At 56.7% G+C, this 13908-nt stretch overlaps 1 protein-coding gene across 2 annotated transcripts; it reads right to left on the bottom strand.

Moving 5' to 3' along the window:
* Positions 1-306: 306 nt before the first annotated feature.
* Positions 307-7861, bottom strand: NPTX1 (neuronal pentraxin 1). Of its 2 annotated transcripts, none has more exons than XM_050919488.1 (6): positions 7230-7861; positions 6694-6898; positions 5682-5926; positions 4996-5175; positions 2250-4166; positions 307-1710 (listed from the first exon to the last, which is right to left on the bottom strand). In XM_050919488.1, the coding sequence occupies exons 1-5, from the start codon at positions 7677-7679 to the stop codon at positions 3945-3947; spliced, it is 1302 nt and encodes a 433-aa protein (XP_050775445.1). In that variant the 5' UTR covers positions 7680-7861; the 3' UTR covers positions 307-1710; positions 2250-3944. The 2 variants fall into 2 exon arrangements, with proteins under 2 accessions (XP_050775445.1, XP_050775446.1); XM_050919489.1 differs by lacking the exon at positions 307-1710 and adding an exon at positions 2148-2163 and having other exon boundaries at positions 2277-4166.
* Between the last annotated feature and the right edge of the window lie 6047 nt (positions 7862-13908).

Here is a 13908-nt window from a genome sequence, read left to right as displayed (position 1 = left end):
TACCCACACTCAGGTGACTTGGTTCCTGGGGCTAACTGATGCATTGCCCTAGGTGTTGAGCCACTTGTGAAAGCTAAGGTAGAAGAAAAGGTCAAATGTGGCCTGTACTAGATGATCTCAGTGGACAGACCTGGCATCAGGGAGGGAGTCTAAATCTCAAGTTAGCTTAGGCTTCAAGGAGCCTTGGACAGAAATTCCTCTAAAATAACAAGCAAGCTCTGGCCAGCCCTGCCCATCATCCCAGTAAGAGACCTGTCACGTGGCTAGTCAGGAAAGTTCACAGAACATTTGAAAGAGAGCCTAGTGTCTTTCTTCAGTCTTTATTGTGTAAAAATAAACTCAACAATTCATGTAAATTTCAGCAATAAAATGAAAAAAGCATGAATACCAGTAGAAACAGTGCATTTCCAGAACTGCTGACGTGGATTGTGGCTGTGTGATATATTAATAACCCATTCAAAACCCAAAAAGACTGATAGCAAGTCATAGGAAAAATTTACAGCTTTGGTTAGCAAAATAATGACAAATTCAGATATGTTTATTTTCTACCATTCTGTACAGTATATACATAATATCACTCTTTTTGGCAAATCAGATGCAATTAGGACTGTGGGTTTATTTTTTCCAATTATCAGTTTTTCCAGCAGCAAATTGTGCTTAAGCTGCTGATAGCTGAAGCCAACAGTTTCCAATCACTAGCTCAACAAACTGAACTTACAATGTTGAGGTTTTTTTAAGAGCACAGTTAAAATATGCTGCCCTGGGCCACGTTTTGGTATCAAGGTAACTTGATTTGTTTTGTGGATGGTGATTTCTCTGCATCTCAATGCTGTGTTTTAAAAGGGCTGGTCATGTGACCAGCTCTCTCCTGGCTTGAGCAGGATCAGCCCTGGAGCGCAGCATCAACCTTGAACTGCTTATTCCATGTCCCTCCACGTTGCACATTTATTTGCCATATCTTTGGAGTTTGTCATAAAGGCTGGTTCAGCCTCGTGTGAATTCTCTCTGCCTCACCCACCCCTACCACCAAAGATGGGGTTCAGAAGCGGGCTAGGCGCTGATCTCCTGCAGACCAAGAGTTGTAAAGGGAAACCATACAAAATATATCTATTACTTCAAAATAAGCTTCTCTTTATCACCCGCACACACCGACACTGTAGTGTCTTAAAGTATTTTTCAGGGACGTTCAGTTAATTTTATATCCTTTTATTTTTTCTCCTTCATAAAAATACCTTTTATTGGTAATAAACTTCCTTTTACAGTAAGATAAATAATATCCTGTGTTATCAAAAGCAGAAAGGCTGAAGATTGAGGGTAGCTAAACTTTCAGGGGCCAGCAAAAGCTATTTAACAGCTGTCACACATAGGGTGCCTGTGTAGCTAGGCAAAACACACACTGCTTCGGCAGTGCTTCGTATTTTATAAAAGGACATTACCTGAGAGAGGCGTGGTTCAGTCAGTGCATCAGGGAGCAGCAGGGGCAGGGAGGAACAGACGCGATGGAGGAGCCTCGTCCTCTCTCCGTTCTTTAAAGTGTTCGGGCATTAGAGGCGCCCAAGGAGGGAAAGGGCCGGGTGACTCCAGGCCCCGAGCTCCCCCGGGGCGTGGGTGCGGGGTAGCCTGATGCTGGATGGACAGCTCCGGGAGGGCGGGGCGCCGTGGTGCTGAAGGGACAGCTCCGGGGCCCCCTGCCCTGTGCTGAAGGGACAGCTTGGGGGGGGCATGGTGCTGAAGGGACAGCTCCGGGGGGTGCTGAAGGGACAGCTGGGGGGGGGGGGCGTGGTGCTGAAGGGACAGCTCCGGGGGGTGCTGAAGGGACAGCTCCGGGGGGGCCCCCGCCCTGTGCTGAAGGGACAGCTGGGGGGGGCGTGGTGCTGAAAGGACAGCTCCGGGGGTGCTGAAGGGACAGCGGGGGGGCGTGGTGCTGAAGGGACAGCTCCGGGGGTGCTGAAGGGACAGCGGGGGGGGGGCGTGGTGCTGAAGGGACAGCTCCGGTGGCCCCGCCCTGGCTGAAGGGACAGCTTGGGGGGGGCATGGTGCTGAAGGGACAGCTCCGGGGGTGCTGAAGGGACAGCTCCGGTGGCCCCGCCCTGTGCTGAAGGGACAGCTTGGGGGGGGCATGGTGCTGAAGGGACAGCTCCGGGGGTGCTGAAGGGACAGCTCCTGGGGGGGCCCCCGCCCTGTGCTGAAGGGACAGCTGGGGGGGGGGCGTGCTGCTGAAAGGACAGCTCCGGGGGTGCTGAAGGGACAGCGGGGGGGCGTGGTGCTGAAGGGACAGCTCCGGGGGTGCTGAAGGGACAGCTCCGGTGGCCCCGCCCTGGCTGAAGGGACAGCTCCCAGAAGTCGCAGGGCTGCTGAGTTGAAGGCCAGTGGGACCTGAACGTGTTTTGAAGACTGAAGCCCGGAGCAGTTTAGCTGGAGGGGGAGGGATAACGCTGCTCCCCAGCCACCCTCCTGCTGGGAACTGGGACATTCTATGGCATGAACATCGCTCGGGCATCCCGCCCCCAGCAGCCCCTGCAAGCAGGCCAGGGAACCAAGACGAAGCACCCACGGGAATGTCAAAGCCCGCCCGCCCCCGCCGCCTCTTCGGGAATCCAGGGGTGCCGCAAAGCGGGGAGGGGACGGCCCCGTAGAAGGCTCCATAAACAGCCCCTCCTTTATAACTCGCCCCAGTAAACCTGGGACAGGAGCCGCTGGGCTCGGAGCCAGGCCAGAGCTAACCCGCCTCCCCCGGCTGGAGAGGGGCGGCTGCTGAACGCCAGACGCGGCTCGGGAAGTGCTTGACTATAGGCCGGGCACCTGCAAGCGCCTGACCCGCACTCGGGCCCCGGCTGTGGCCAGAGGATTCAAATCCCCTGCTTTGCCCCCACCCCCGCAGCCTGCGGGTCTCTGGCGCCTGCGGATGGGCGCTTTGCGGCCGAGGAAGAGGCCTGAGCTGAGCTGACGGTAAATCACTGGCCAGCGACCCAGCAGGGCTCCGAGGGTGCGTTGGCTTCAGCAAGTGAGAGCCGGAGCAGGATCCCACATGGGTCCTAGGGGGTCTCCTGGCCCCGAACCCCCAATTCCTAGGGCACAGGGCAGGACTGTTCCTGGCCAGGAAACGCCCCTGCTGGTCAAACGTTGAAGGGGGGCAGGCTGGAGAAGGAAGGAGCCTGGGGATCGGAGGGGTTTGGAAGCAGGTCGAGGAAAGGGGGTGTGAGCGCTGCCCGGGTTTGCGGCTCCGCTTCCAAGCCCAATAGGGGAAGGAGGGGAGGTGCGGGGGGCGTCTTGCTCCTTCCATGCTCCTGCAGAGACAGTCCAAGCGAACAGGAGTCGCGCCCCGGTAGTGAAAGACGGAAGGTGTCTCCCACCGCCCCCGAAAGTAACCGGGGACCGGAGGCTCCTGCGTCAGCCCCACACCCCCTGGCCCAAAGCAAGTCGAGGCTGCCTTGTGCTCTGCCCCACCGACACGGTGCTCAGGGGTGGGGCGTGCGGGTAGGAATGGAGCGAGAACTCAGCGCCCCCTTCTCCGGGTGCAGACGCGCCCCCCTGCTTGGGGGACGAGCCGCGGGGGAGGGGAGCGGCAGCAGGAGCAGCAGCAGCGCTCTCCTTACCAGGATGCAGATGAAGAGATGCGCTGAGGCGCTGCACCAGCCCAAGGCACGCAGGCTTCAAAGGAAGTTGGCAGAGAGAAATGAGCCGGCTCGGGGGAGCTGGGAGCGCGGACGCCGCGCTCCAGAGATAGAGCGAAGAACGAACCAACCCTCTCACCTACTTGTGGGTAGCGCAGCTCGGGGCTGCCCGAGGCCCTGGGCCCGGCCCCGGCTGGGGCGCGCCCCGCTTGGCGGGCAAGGCCGGGGCCTGGGGCTTTGCTGGGTTTACCTTTGCACAGACGGACGGACGGGGGAGGGGGACAGACTCGAGTCCTTGATTCCTTGGGGTGGGGGGGGGCGCTCCAGCCGCTAGTTGAGCTGGCGGCAAGCTTCGAAAGTCCACTTGGTGGCCCCCCCGTAGATGTCGATGTTGGTCTCGGACCAGGCGATGACGTTGCCGGCGGGGGCTTTGGTGCTGCACGTGGCCAGGTTGTAGATCTCCCCGGGGCTGAGCTTCCGGTCCCAGACGTTGAAATGGGCCAGTTCGCCCACGAACGCTTGGGTGGCGTCAAACCCCCCGCCCAGGGTGTCCTTGGAGAAATTCAGCAGCGGGTCACAGGGGCCAGTGCGGTTCGCGCCCCTGCTGCCCGCCAGCGCTTGGCTCGGAGTCCCCTGGAACCAGGGCCCGAGTCGCCTCTTGGCTCCTGTGCCCAGCGGGTGACAAGTCCCGCTCGGGGAGCCCAGCTGGGGAACCGGCGCGGGGCAGCCTGGCTCTCCCAAGGCCCGGGGATCAGCGCGAGCCCGTCAAGTCAGGCTCCCCTCCACCCCTAAGGGGGAACCAGCCGCCTGCCTCGGGCCCCCTTCTGCAACCGCTGCGCCGCACTGTCCCCGCAGCCTTCGCGGAGGTGGGAGCGGGGGAGAAGCCACTGCCCCCCCACCCACCGCAAAGTCTGCCAGGGCGCCCGGCAGCCAGGAGGCCGGGGACTGTGCGTGCCGCAGCCGGAGAGAGAGTGAGTGTGTGTGCGCGCGCGCGCGCAGGAACAATTTGTATAGTGGGGGCCGAGAGCCATTGTACCAAACGGAAAACCCTGCATAGGATGGAACCCACTTCAAGCCAGGGGGTGCAGCAGCTCCCCCAGCACCCCTAGTCCCAGCCCCTCTGAGAGACTGTCCGTGCTTGAGAGAGATGTGTGTGTGTGTGTGTGTGTGTGTGTGTGTGTGTGTGTGTGTGTGTGTGTGTGTGTGTGAGAGAGAGAGAGAGAGACACTTAATCCCCCTCCTCTCCTTTGCCCTCGGGTCACTCCCCCTCTCCCAGCCCTGACCTGAGGCCCCCTCCCCTGCAGCCCCCCAGGGCAGCCCTGGCCTTCTGGACCACGGGGCTCTGCGCCGGTCCCTGCTGCCTGCGCTGGCCGCACCTTACCTGCTCCTGGCCCAGGACCAGGACCCCCTGCGGTTTGATGGGGTGATAGGGAGCCAGGTTCTCTCCGTGGCCCCCCTGCGTGCCGTCCTGGTAGGCCTCCCAAACGCCGTCCCGCGTGGTCCAGGTGATGCAGATATGGTGCCACTTCCCATCGTTAATGACGAACGGGAGCTTAGCGACCTGGGGGAAGGGGGGGCGTGAGACAGGGAGGTTACTGCAGCCCCGGGGCCGCCGAGTCAGAGAGGTCCCTAGATCGGCCCGAGCCTCCCCCACCTCGGAGCAGAGTCCGCTGCGGCTCAGGGAGCTCCAAGGCCCGGAGAGGGGGCCGCTGGGACCTGCCCCTGCTCCCAGTGAGGTCAGTGGCGAAGCTGCCAGGGAGCTGAAGTGGCGCAGGATCGGGCCCATTCTGCGTACTCGGACTCGGACAGGGGCCCGGACTCCACTGGCTGCACTAGCCCCAAGCTCCGGCGTAGGGCGGGTCTTATCCGAGCTAGGGGCCAAGTGTTTGGGTTTGTCAGTCCTGGGCCTCCTGGGGCCTGGCTCCCTCTCCCTGCCGCAGACTGTCACTGTCCCCAGTGCACGGGGAGTGGGGGGAGACACGTCACTCCATCCCCGTGGGAGCGGCAGGGATCCCACGCGCGGGGAGCAGAGCGGAGAGCCGGGGGCTCTGCGGGGGCCCAGCCTACCTTGTCGTTAATGAGGATCTCCATGGGGTTGTTGCCCCACTCGATGAGCACCAGCTCGTTGGCCTGGCCCGGCACCGCGTACGAGAAGGGCGTCCCCACGCCCGGCGAGGCGCTGGACTTGATCCACATGCCAACGGAGAAGGCGTACATCTCGGGCAGGCTCCTCTTCACCTTGGCGTACATGTAGTTGGTCCGCAGCGGGAAGGTCAGCTGGAACTTGTCGGCCGGCCGGCTCTCTTTCTGCCCTGCCCGGGGAGAGCGGGGGGTTGCTCTCCGCGCGCGGGTCTCTGCACGGGGCAGGAGAGGGACCCGGCGGAGAGAGAGCTGGGCTGGGCCGCCCCTTGCTCAGGACCAAGGCTAGCGGCGCCAGGGGCTGCCCAGGAGCCCTTCCTCTCCTCCCTCCCCCAGTTATGTAACAAGCCTTAAAATGGCACCGTCCCAACCCCACTAGCCCGCTGCTGCGCTCAGTCCGGGCCATTGCACTGCGCTTGGGGAACTGGGGTACGCCCCGCAGCCTGCTTCCATCTTCGCCGGAAAGACAGGGGGACCTGCCCCAATCAACCACCCAGGCAGGGCCCCAAGGCGCAGCGAGCCGGGACTGGTAATCCCGCCGCTCGCTGGAGGTTGGGAGGCAGGAGGGCGCCGCGCACCCGTCCCAGCTCACCTAGAGGAGAGCCAGGCAGAGGCGCGGGACCCAGCTGCGTCCAAAGCGCAATGGTTTCTAATGGGCCAGTTGTGGGTTTTCTCGTGGGCAGATGTGCAGGGGCCAGGACACAACACGGCGGGGTTAGGGAGCTTCCCGGATAGCTGGTGAGCGAAGCAGGCCCCAGGTCCCGCCAAGGGACAAGGAACCAGACTCGGGCTTTAAAACGGGGCCCCTGCTTGGAGAGAGGAACTTCAATCCCGCGGCTCGTTGGGGGGGGGTGATGTTTTTATCCCGCCCTCGCTAGGGTTTGGGTCGGGAACGGTGCGTTTAAAACCCGCCAGGGCCAGCTGCAGCCCGACCCGTTACCTTTCTCCAGGTCACTGATCCGCTGGTGCAGGGAAGTGAGCGTGGTCTCTATTTTGCTTCGTTCCTCGGACTCGTTCTTTGTTAACTTTCCTTCCTCCAGGCTGTTCACTCTGGACAGAACTTGCTTCTCTAAATCGTCTATTTTATTCTGAAGCACGTCCCGCAGGTGATTGGTCTGGCCTGAGGAATTGATCCTACTAAACTGCTGCGGGGAGCAAAGAGAATAAGGGGATTGTTACAAACCACATTAACCCGGAGCGGTATTTACCCGGGACACGCTCCGGCTCACCAGCTGAGAGTTAAACTCATTTAGCTCTTACCAAACAAGCGGCCTAGCTTAATTACACTAAAGCGAACACCGCAGCCAGACTCACGTTTTGGGCTGCGCTCCACCTTGCTGCATTCGCCCCGCAGACGGGACAACGCCGCACATTACAGGTTACCCCGGGGCTAAGATGTGCACCGGGTAGAGTCAGAAATAGGATCGTCCCTTCCCCCTCTGTCTAGCTCTAAGAAAGAACAGAAAATACAGGTACCTCTAAGTTTTCCAGTCTCGTCTTGAGTGACTGCAAAGTTTGCCCAAGTTGACTCAAGGTCTCAGCAGCTGGCGCCCGAGACAGGTCCCCCATGGTGTTTTTGGACGAGCCGGGCTGTTTGCGGCTGGATCCCCCGCCCGTTTTGGGCTCGCTGTGGCCAGTCTCCGGCAGGCTCTGGCTTTCACACCTGCCCAGCTTGGTGGTCAGCTCCCTGATGGTGTCTTTGTGGCTCATGATGGTCTCCTTCTGCTGGAGCACCGTCTCCCGGAGCTGCAGGACGGTGGTCTGCAGCTCCTCGGCCGTGCCGCTGCCCGGCAGGGAGGAGGTGCACATGTCCATATCTACCGGCACCGAGGTGCAGATGAAGCGCGTCTGGCCGAAGCTCTGGGCGCATGCCCTCAGCAAGAGGACTGAGGCGAAGAAAAGGCTGCACGGGCCCCCCGCAGGCATGGCTGATCCTGGCGCCAAATTCCCCCCACGCCGAGCCCCCTCCTCGTCTTCAGCACCCGGGAGCTGTCCAGCGAACTGCCGAGCGGACTGCGGTAAGCGGGCTGCTTTATAGCCCGCGGGCGGGGCTACGCCGCCATTGACGTCACGACGGGGTGGAATCCCGGTTTAATTGCCTGGCGGGCGGCTCGCGCTGGGGAAGGAAGCCCGGGAGGGGGAGGGTCCTGCCCGCTGGAGCTGGCGGGGCTCCCCCCTCTCTCTGCGGCAGAACCCTCGCACAGACACGCGCTCCGTGGGACAGTACCTGGAAGGGGGGGGTCACTGGAAGGGGGGTAACCAGCGTGCGCGCGGGGGTAGTGGTGTGTGTGTGTGTGTGCGCGCGCGCACGCAGGGAGAAGTGTGTGTGTGTGTACAGGGGTGTCTGTGGACGCACGCGGGGGGAGTGTGCGGAGCCAGGGAGTAGTGGTGGGTGTGTTTGTACACACAGGGGTGCGTGCGGAGCCGGGGTGTGTGTGGACGCACGCAGGGGGAGTGTGCGGAGCCGGGGGTACTGGGGTGTGGGGGGGTATACACACAGCGGTGTGTGCGGAGCCAGGGAGTAGTGGTGCGTGTGTTTTTTTGTACACGCAGGGGTGAGTGCGGAGCCGGGGGCTGTGTGGAGGCACGCAAGGAGAGTGTGCGGAGCCGGGGGGTAGTGGTGGGTGTGGGTGTGTACACGCGGGGGGAGTGTGGACGCACGCGGGAGGAGTGGTGGGTGTGGGGGGGTGTACACGCAGGGCTGTGTGTGGACGCACGCGGGAGGAGTGTGCGGAGCCAGGGGGTAGTGGTTGGTGTGTTTGTACACACAGGGGTGTGTGTGGACGCACGCAGGGAGAGTGTGCGGAACCGGGGGGTAGTGGTTGGTGTGTTTGTACACACAGGGGTGTGTGTGGACGCACGCAGGGAGAGTGTGCGGAACCGGGGGGTAGTGGTGGGTGTGGGTGTGTACACGCAGGGGGGGGTGTGGACGCACGCGGGAGGAGTGGTGGGTGTGGGGGGGTGTACACGCAGGGGTGTGTGGACGCACGCGTGGGGAGCCAGGAAAGGGGTGCCGCGGGCTCCCGTGCGGGGCTCAGCGCAGGCTCTTTTCCAGCACGCCAGCCCCTGGCATGGGTTTGGGGTGCCCTCCCCCGTGCCCGCGGAAATTAAAGCCTGCCGGGATAAGGGGTTGTTAATCCGGCCTGCGGACGCAGGCGTTGCAGCGGAGGCCGAGCCTTGGCTTTGCCGCTGGGCTCCTGCCAGCGCTCCAGGGGCTCAGCCGAGCGGGGCCGCTGCGGGCCAGGCGCCCGGCTCTACCGGGAAGCGAGCGGCGTTCCCAGGCTCGGAGTCCCGGGGCGCTAGACTGGGGCGGTCACAGGATGGAGTCCCGGAGCTGGAACAGGAGAATCTGGCGCATCCTGCGGGCCTGGCTCGCCGGAGCCGCGCTTACGCCTGGCAGGGGCTTGCTGAAGGCAGGAGCTTTCCCAGGACCCCCTCGAGCCGAGCGCCTGAGCCAAGTGAAACGCTCCACTCCGCCACCCGTGTGAACAGTCTAGGCCAGAACCTGGGCCCTTTGCTGTGGGCTCAGGCCATGCACAGCTGGCGATCCCCCGCTGCAGAGGGACCCCTGGGGGTACCCAGCTGGCAAGCTGGCTCTGTGCCACCTGCCCCTGTGAGCAGAGTGTCTAGCACAATATGGTGGAGGGTCTGATCCCTGACTGAAGTTCGAGGCCTTCCCATCATCCAACATTAATAGTAATGATCATAATTCATAAAAGGGTGTTCCTGGGAGCCGGGGTGAGTGAAAGGTGTGACCAGGAAACACTGGACACTGGCAATCAGCAATCAGTCCCCGGCCTAGGTAACTCTTCCTGCTCTAGTGCCAGACACCAAATCAGCCTCCAGCTGGCACCATCAGGGGAGCCTGAAGGTGGATTAGCGCCCCCAGCTCAACCCCACCCCACCCCCAAGTCCTGCCCTAAGCACAGTTGGTCTAGACTGGGCATCTGGCTTTGTCAGTTTCAGGAACACAGGACTCACATTTGTAGCACAGTGGTGTTGACACATAGCTTGGTTGTGGGTGTGAGAGAGAATTTTTACTGAAATGGGAAAACAAATGAACTGACAAAATTAAAGGCCTTGGTGAGGGTACTTGGTAGCCACGGTTACTCAGAGAAATTGCTGCCTTTTTCGCTTCAGTACTTCAATCAAGGCTGACTATTATTCAAGTCTTGAGAACTAAGGATGTGGCGTTTCTGTTTGTATTCATTCCCCACCACCCTTCCCTTCAGATGGGAACCCACAGAGCTCTTCTTTGAATGGAAGTTGTGAGATTTGCATGAGAGCATCTGGGGTGCTTTCAGAGTGGTACAGACTGCTGCAAGATAGAATAATCTTCTTTATGGTCCATGATACATATTGCCTTGTCTAATCTAGATGTGTTATTGTTTCCCATCTCCACTCACTAATAAAAGGTTATACCAGCTGGTGAGTATCGGAAAATTAGAGCAGACTGTGTTAGGATGAGTTCAGATCTACCTATCTATCATGTTTTTATGATGCATTTTATCACTGTCATTTCGGCGCACATTTATGGAGGCCTACAGATAAAATAATCTGCTTCTCTTTCCTCCAGCCATTCTGCATGGCTGGTTGGTTTATTTCCTTTTGTTGTGGGCAGAAAAGTGGGGTTTCCCCTCTGGTGACCTTATGGTTCAATGTGCACATTCTGACTCTCCAAATGAGTCCTGTCCTGGTGCTGGAAAGGAAAATGGCTGGTAGTAGTTCCCATTGATGATATGAGAGTTATTGTTTGCCCAGAGGCCCTCCCTATATGCATTGAGCCAGCTCAGTGGTCCAGCCATATGTCAGTTTTTTAGGTAACAGAACATTCAGGGCCAAAGTCTGCCCTGGTGTAAGCCACTGAATTTTGATTAGTGAAGTGGGTGAAGGGATGCAAGGACTTCCAGTCTGGGAACACTGTACTGCAGAGAAAGAGTATTACATAACTTCCCAACCCCTTCCTCCTTTTGCCTCCCATTGCAGGCTGCTGTCCTGGCCTAGTAAGATCTCTCCAGGAGGTGGAGTAGAAAGAGAGCCTTTCATGCTGCTCACAATAGTTTGTGTGTGTGACAGTGTGAATCAGTTTGACAGAAGTTCTGATGCAAGCATTTAATTAACTCCAGCTGTCCCCTGTGAGTCTCATTACAATAGACTGAAACATTAAAGGTTCCTTCACAGAAACCATTCTGATCTATCTCTATGCTTTCCTCCTAGCTAAGCAAAGTCCTGTAGATTTAATATGCGAGTTAGACCCAAAGTTTTGAGGTTCACCTCACGCATGGGGGAAAATATATGATAGTTACTGTTCCTCAAGCAAATGGTTTCTGCATTGCTCTGGTCACAGTTGAGGAGAGGGCATGGTCTTTGGTATAAAGGCCTAGTGAATCCCTTGCTATATTCCATCAGGTTCTGTACCTTCAATGACAAACTAAGGAAAGCGACCAAGAACATAAGAACAGCCATACTGGGTCAGACCAAAGGTCCATCTAGCCCAGTGTCCTGTCTGCCAACAGTGGCCAATGCCAGGTGCCCCAGAGGGAATGAACAGAACAAGGCAATTATCAAGAACTGATCCATCCCCTGTCACCCATTGCCAACTTCTTCAGAAAAGTTGCATCATGCACCAGGGTCTGTTACTGCGTTTGTGGATTTAGTAGGAGTACAGGGCAAGCTCCTTTTATTTTTAAACATTCTCTCGCCACCTCCAAAGAGCAGATTTGCCTCTGTAACTGAGGCCTGCCAGACACCACTGGCTAGGACCCCTCCAGATGACTTGGTGCTGAATATCAGCCAGAGGGAACACTGTGTGCATGTGAGGGGTGGCTAGAGGGGAAGATATTACATTATTTCAAAGCAGTTCAAGCTGCTCCCTGGAGGGACTGAGATTCCTGCCTTCACAATAACCTTTGCCAAAGCCCACTGCCTGCGGAAGTGGTAATATATGTAAATATTCAATCTGTCCAATGCTAACCTTTGGGTGAGAACAACAGAATTACAAATAGAAAAAGGATTTTAAAAAAAAGTGAACAAATCTCTTTAATCCTGGAAGCTGGAGCCCCAGAGAGCAATGAGCTGCAGAACAGGCTCTCTTGTTCAGGAAGTCTGCTGTACATAAAGCACTCTCCTCTGGGGTAGAGTTAATTTCACAGACAATTCTCCTCTCTGCAGTGGGGACAGCACAATCCATTATGGGAACAGGGAGCTTTGAGATGGGAAATCATAATGGTTAGGCTTCAATTAGAGAGAAATCCCCGCCCCTTTGCCTGTCCATCAAAGAGGAGTCAGCTGATAAGTAATTTAGCTGTAGATTGTGCTAGTGCTATCTTTAAGGATCCAGGAGGGAGCAGAGATTCCCTGATCCCTGTTTCTGTGACCCCTGGATTGTACATGTCTATAACTCATCCAAAAATGTGCTTTAGGGAGGAACTTGGCACCTGAGGGTTATTCTGGGTAAGAACACAATGGGGAAAGGATCTTTACCCAGGATTACAGAGTAATGCCCTCTGCACCTCTTGCTAGCCATGTCCCACAAACAGGGAGAGCTGAGTTCCTTTTACAGTTTTTTAAGGCATAGGATGGGACAAGGAGCACTAAATGAGCTCAGAATGAACTATTGCTGCTCCATGGCTAAGTTTGCTAGGCAGTTTCTGTTTAAAGCTGATTCCCTTTGCCCTCCACTCTCTAAAATCCACAATCCATTGTTAGATCAATGTGAAAACTGGTACTGTGTGATAACTAGAAAAGACATTCTGTGCTTTTAAGGTGGAATGTTCCTTGCCATAGCAGGCAGCAGGAAAACATTTCGCACTGGAGCTCTGAAATTTGCTGCATTTAGCTGCAGTCTCTCTTTGCAGATCGCTCCCTTTCTCTGTCTTCTCCCTTCTTTCTCTCACTGTTCTGGACCCAAAGTCAGTTTTCTTCTCTGTGCCTGACATTTACAGCCAGTGAGGAGGAAAAGATGGTTCTTCATACTAGCTAGGTCTCAGAGATGCTATAGGGACATGGATCCTTTCATTACAAATAATTAATTTAGCTACATATTGCATAACATTCTGAACAGCTTTCTGGGGCAATCTCAGCTAGCTGGATGCACAGCCCCTATCAATATTACACTACATTTGGGTACTACAGTTATGAAGCTGCATTATAAATTTAATTTGTGGTTTAAAACTGCAGCATTCCCTTAAAAGTGTAACAGAATTTTTGGTGCTAGGGGCTGGATCCTGCATCAGCTGAAATTGCAGGGGGAGATACTCAAGGGGCTTAGATACCATGATGATGCATTCTGTGCAAGAACCTGAATAGAACAGAATGAGAAAGGGAGAGATGACACACACCTGAGCGACTGTCAGCCTTGTTGTCCGTCCTGGTCACTGCCAACTGCCACCAGCATTTTCTTGACTCCTGGAACGAAGCAGGATTCCTTGTGCACCCATGTTTGGCAGCCAGAATTAGATGGAAGGAGGCCCACCCATGGCCACCCCTCAGCCATTTACCTGATCATCCTAATCCCCAATGTTCCCAGAATTTCTCACTCACCCATTTTCAAAGAAAGCTAAGTGTGAATTTGAAGATGGCGAAAGGTGCCCACTCCCAGTGCTAGGACATGAAGCTGAGTCTTTATCCATTAACACAGGGTGCTGGCAATGCCAGCTGCTTTACTCTGCTCAGCCTGGAGCTGAAAGGGTCCCCTTGAGGAGTGGAGAGCGGTGTTCAGTCTCTGTGGCCCATTTGGTTCTTGACCTCTTTGCTGAGGCTGCCCACAAGGGTCCAAGCTGTGATTGTGGCTTTGGTGTTATAAAATCCATACTTGTGAGGGGGGCAAAACTGCAGTGCCCATAAGAGGAGGGAAAGTCTCTTCATAATAAGGAGTAGGTGCTTCCGACATAAATACAGGCTCAGAGCCTGCTTCAGGCATCTGCAAAAGCTACGTTCCTCTCCATGTAACTCCCCCCAACTCCAAATGCAGCTGAGTCTCCAGCTGCTGTGAAACAGAATAAATGTTTCAATGAAAAATTAAACAGAAAATTAAGTTTGTTTCACTGACTTTTTGATTGAGAAAATATCCCAGCTGTATTTCACGCTTACGATCAGCATGAATGTCTTCAGAACCCATTAGTGTCCTTGTCTGGCTTCTTCAGAAAGCAGAGCT

Source organism: Gopherus flavomarginatus, chromosome 12 (assembly GCF_025201925.1).
Source record: "Gopherus flavomarginatus isolate rGopFla2 chromosome 12, rGopFla2.mat.asm, whole genome shotgun sequence".
Taxonomy (NCBI): domain Eukaryota; kingdom Metazoa; phylum Chordata; order Testudines; family Testudinidae; genus Gopherus; species Gopherus flavomarginatus.
The sequence above is the reverse complement of the archived record's forward strand: the minus strand, read 5'-3'. Positions and strand labels throughout refer to the sequence as shown.

Coding starts and splice junctions, on each gene's coding strand:
- NPTX1 (XM_050919488.1), bottom strand. CDS start 7,679: ATGCCTGCGGGGGGCCCGTGCAGCCTTTTCTTCGCCTCAGTCCTCTTG. Junction 5,176..5,681: donor AGATCCTCATTAACGACAAG/GTAGGCTGGGCC, acceptor CCCTTCCCCCAG/GTCGCTAAGCTCCCGTTCGT. Junction 4,167..4,995: donor TGGTCCTGGGCCAGGAGCAG/GTAAGGTGCGGC, acceptor AATTTCTCCAAG/GACACCCTGGGCGGGGGGTT.